Here is a 3,487-nt window from a genome sequence, read left to right as displayed (position 1 = left end):
GTTTTGTCTGTGACTGCACTGAAGGGTTAACTGTCACATGTCATCCTCTGGGTGGTGTGCTCTGAAGTCATTATGGTGTTTGGGCCCCTTCAGCCTAGTTCTGCCTAACTGCAGCATGATGAATGGGCCCGAGGCAGAGGAGGAGGCTCCCTGGTCGGCAGGGGCTGCTGTTGTCGCAGCTGCCGGCACACTGAAGTGAGTCGCTGTGCTGCTGCCCCGAGTGACTGAGGGACAGAATGAGGCTGGGGCCGGCTGGCGCTGGCATTGGTGTGTCTGCATGGCGTCGTCCACCACTGGGCCTTTGCACATGGGGACCTTTTTCAGCGTCATGGGGCGTCGGTATAAAAGGAGGCGCAAGAAGCGCTCTGAGAGGAAAGGTAATTCATTTAGTTTTTATTCTTCAATGTGAAGCATTAGTCTTTAATGCAGTACAGAAGTGTTTTCCGGGATAGATGACTTTGTGAATTAATCTTGCTGATGCCAGTTACTTCCTATTTTCCCTTTTTAAGTGCCTTTTTTGTTGTTGGCATTTTATAGAATTTTAGATAGGGGCACTTAAAAAGGAAGATTCAAAAACATGTCTGTAAGCATGAATAGAAATCATTTAGCTTCAGAGTCTGGAGTATGTCTTTGGAAAGATATTTATAAAACCCTAAAGTTTGTAGCTTTGAGCCACAGAAAAGGTTTTTCTCCCAGAGATAGATGCTTATATGAGATTTCCTTTGCCGCACTCTTCGTTAATGACTTTTCTACATTAAAACTGTTCTTCATGCTGCAGAAAGCATGGCTGTAGCAACCATTGTGAAAATATTTCCCCTTTAAAAGAATGGAGAACAAATTCCTTACATTCTGCACTCCAGGCTAATACCAGTTTTTAATTCAACTTAATGTTTTAAGTTATTAAAATCTAGATTATTTTTTCTCAAAACCAGATTCAAAAGTTGTCCGTGACTATACACATCACAAGCTACTGGTTTTTGGACGTGAACTGCTGCTTTAAAAGCTGTTGATTTTTTTTTCTCTTTGTATACTATGAAATAATTAATAGAAAATGCCTTAGTGAAAAGATGTATCTAGCCCAGAGAACAGCTGAAGACAGATGTGATCAGTGCCTCTGCCTCTGTGTCTTCTGGGCACCCCCTTAGCGTCCCCTTCCCGACAGGACCGGAGCACAGCCTTTCACCACCACAGGGCCTTCGGGACATTCTGTGGCAGGAGATGGCTGTCTCTTGAGGAAATAAAATTAACCTCGGTTTTTTGGTGTGGCTTCCTGAAAAGAAGAAGAACAGATGCATCTCAAAGTCAGCAGTCGTGTGACAGTGTCTTGCTAATATAACAAGGACGACAGCACCTCATGGAAGTCTGTGTCTGGAGTGGGTAACCCCTGACCCTGGGCCCTCTGGGCACCGCGCTGCCAGCTGCTTGTGTCCAGGGCTGGGGATACCACACCCTTGATGCTTTCCCGGACTGACTGGCGGTCTCAGTACAGCCAGTCTGTGCGGCCCCCTCTGCCCTCGCCTCAAGAAGTCACAGCATTGGCCTGTTTTTGTTTCCTCAGTTAAGCTTTAGAAATGGAGATGTCACTAAGATAGGCAATAGGGGGTAAAACAAATGTACAGGCAAAAACTAAAGGACATTTTTACCAAATACCCTCAATTTAGCATTACCACCCCTTTTCCCATGGACACTCATCACTAATCATTTAAGTTGGGAAAAATATTGAGAAGTACAAGAATAAGTCTGTCGTCATTCTTTTGGAATTTACTGTGATTCAAGCTTAAAATGTCTTTTTCATGCATTCCATAATCTCATTCTGCAGTGGGAAAACCACTCTCAAGTATGTTACATTTTCAGACCAAGGTTATAAGAAATTGAGAGGGTTATAAGATGTGACAATGAAGCCCACATATAAAATGACTTGTATTCCTTGGTCATTCCTATGAGTAAGTTCATTGTGAGTGTTATTAAACAGTATCACGTTATGTGTTAGTTCTTTGATATTTTATAATATGCATTATCTTTGAAACGAATAAAAATACCTTTGAAAATTACGGATATTATTAAGATTGGCCATCACATTTATACCAAACTGGCAAAGTTTTATAAGATGTAAAATATAGTCTTTTAGACTGTATATTTTTAAGATATGGTAAATCATGTGTGTTACATGGTTTTGTTTTGTTTTGTTTTTTTCTAAGACTGGTATAATGTACACCTTTTAAAATGTAATACTTTGATGAAAACAATGTAGTAACAAGTTGCTGGTTTTAGTTGGCTTCAGTGGCAATATAATTTCAGTGATTTTTTTTCATCACTCCTGAATTATCCATCCAGTTACTCCCTTCCACGGGGCAAATAATTGACTGTTGACTGTGTGTGAGCCTCAGATGGATTAGCTTAATCATCAGGAAAATAGGACTAAAGAATAATGTGCCATTTAAATAGCAGCCAGAGCACCCATCAAGCAGACACTGCCACCCTGGCAGATGCTGCCAGCACGAGACCTGGGAGAGGTCTGGGAGCCACAGGGCAGGATTCTGGGGAGCAGTTAGTGCCCATATATGAGGCGCTTCCTGCACCCAGCCAGTGCCCAGTGACTGCTGCTGTAGCCTCATTCACTCACAGCACTGCTGCTAAGCTGATGACCAGTGGGAGGGCAGAGAGGTGGGAACACAGAGGCAGTCCTTCACTCCCTACCCGCCTGCTGTCTGAATAGCATCCTATATTTCCAGATGTATTTCTCACTGAGTGTTTTGTTTGTCTCCCATGTGATAACATCCTTATCTGTGCTTAGTCATGTGTGTACATGTGAAGACCACTGTCCTCTGGCAGCAGTTCTGAACTGTGTTTTAGTCTGAGGCTGGGTTCCCCTATGTTTCCAGAATAGAGGTGAACAGGGTGTGGGGACCTCTGTGGAGATGGAGGTCCCAACCTAGAGAGGCCTGCTCCCCCTGAGTACTTCTGGAGGAGAAGCCCTGGGACTCCTGACCCTCACCCTTCACAGAGTGAGGACAGCCAGCTGGCCATGGGGAGGAAGCAGGCAGCTATCATGCCAGCCTCCTTCTCTGGTGCCAGCCATAACTCTTACCTTGCAAAGAGAGCAATTCTTTGTGAGATGCAGAGCATGGTAGCACCTGGAGGTATAGGATGGGATGGCATTTATCCACCCATCCATATACCAGTCCATCCATCATCCATCTACTCACTTTAGTCCATCCATCTACCCATCACCCATCTATTCATCAGTCCACCCACCCACCCATTATCACCCATCATCACCCATCACCCATCATCCATTCATCCATCCACCCACCCACCCATCCATCATCACCCATCACCCAGCATCCATCGTCCATTCATCCATCCATCCACCCATCCACCCACCCAGCCATCATCACCCATCATCCATTCATCCATCCATCCATCCATCCATCCACCCACATCATCTGTCATCCATCCATCTACCCACCCATCATCACCCATCATC

General features: G+C 44.7%; 1 protein-coding gene across 1 annotated transcript in view; it reads left to right on the top strand.

The window, feature by feature from the left end:
- The first annotated feature begins 282 nt into the window (after window positions 1–282).
- The window catches only part of ADARB1 (adenosine deaminase, RNA-specific, B1), a 58,331-nt gene continuing 55,126 nt past the window's right edge, over window positions 283–3,487 (top strand). Inside the window, exon 1 of the mRNA XM_012002597.1 lies at window positions 283–377. Coding sequence (XP_011857987.1) covers window positions 308–377 — 70 coding nt within the window. The 5' untranslated portion in view covers window positions 283–307. The remainder of the gene's footprint in view (window positions 378–3,487) is intronic.

This window comes from Mandrillus leucophaeus, unplaced genomic scaffold (genome assembly GCF_000951045.1).
Source record: "Mandrillus leucophaeus isolate KB7577 unplaced genomic scaffold, Mleu.le_1.0 Scaffold69, whole genome shotgun sequence".
In the NCBI taxonomy this organism is placed as follows: domain Eukaryota; kingdom Metazoa; phylum Chordata; class Mammalia; order Primates; family Cercopithecidae; genus Mandrillus; species Mandrillus leucophaeus.
The sequence above is the reverse complement of the archived record's forward strand: the minus strand, read 5'-3'. Positions and strand labels throughout refer to the sequence as shown.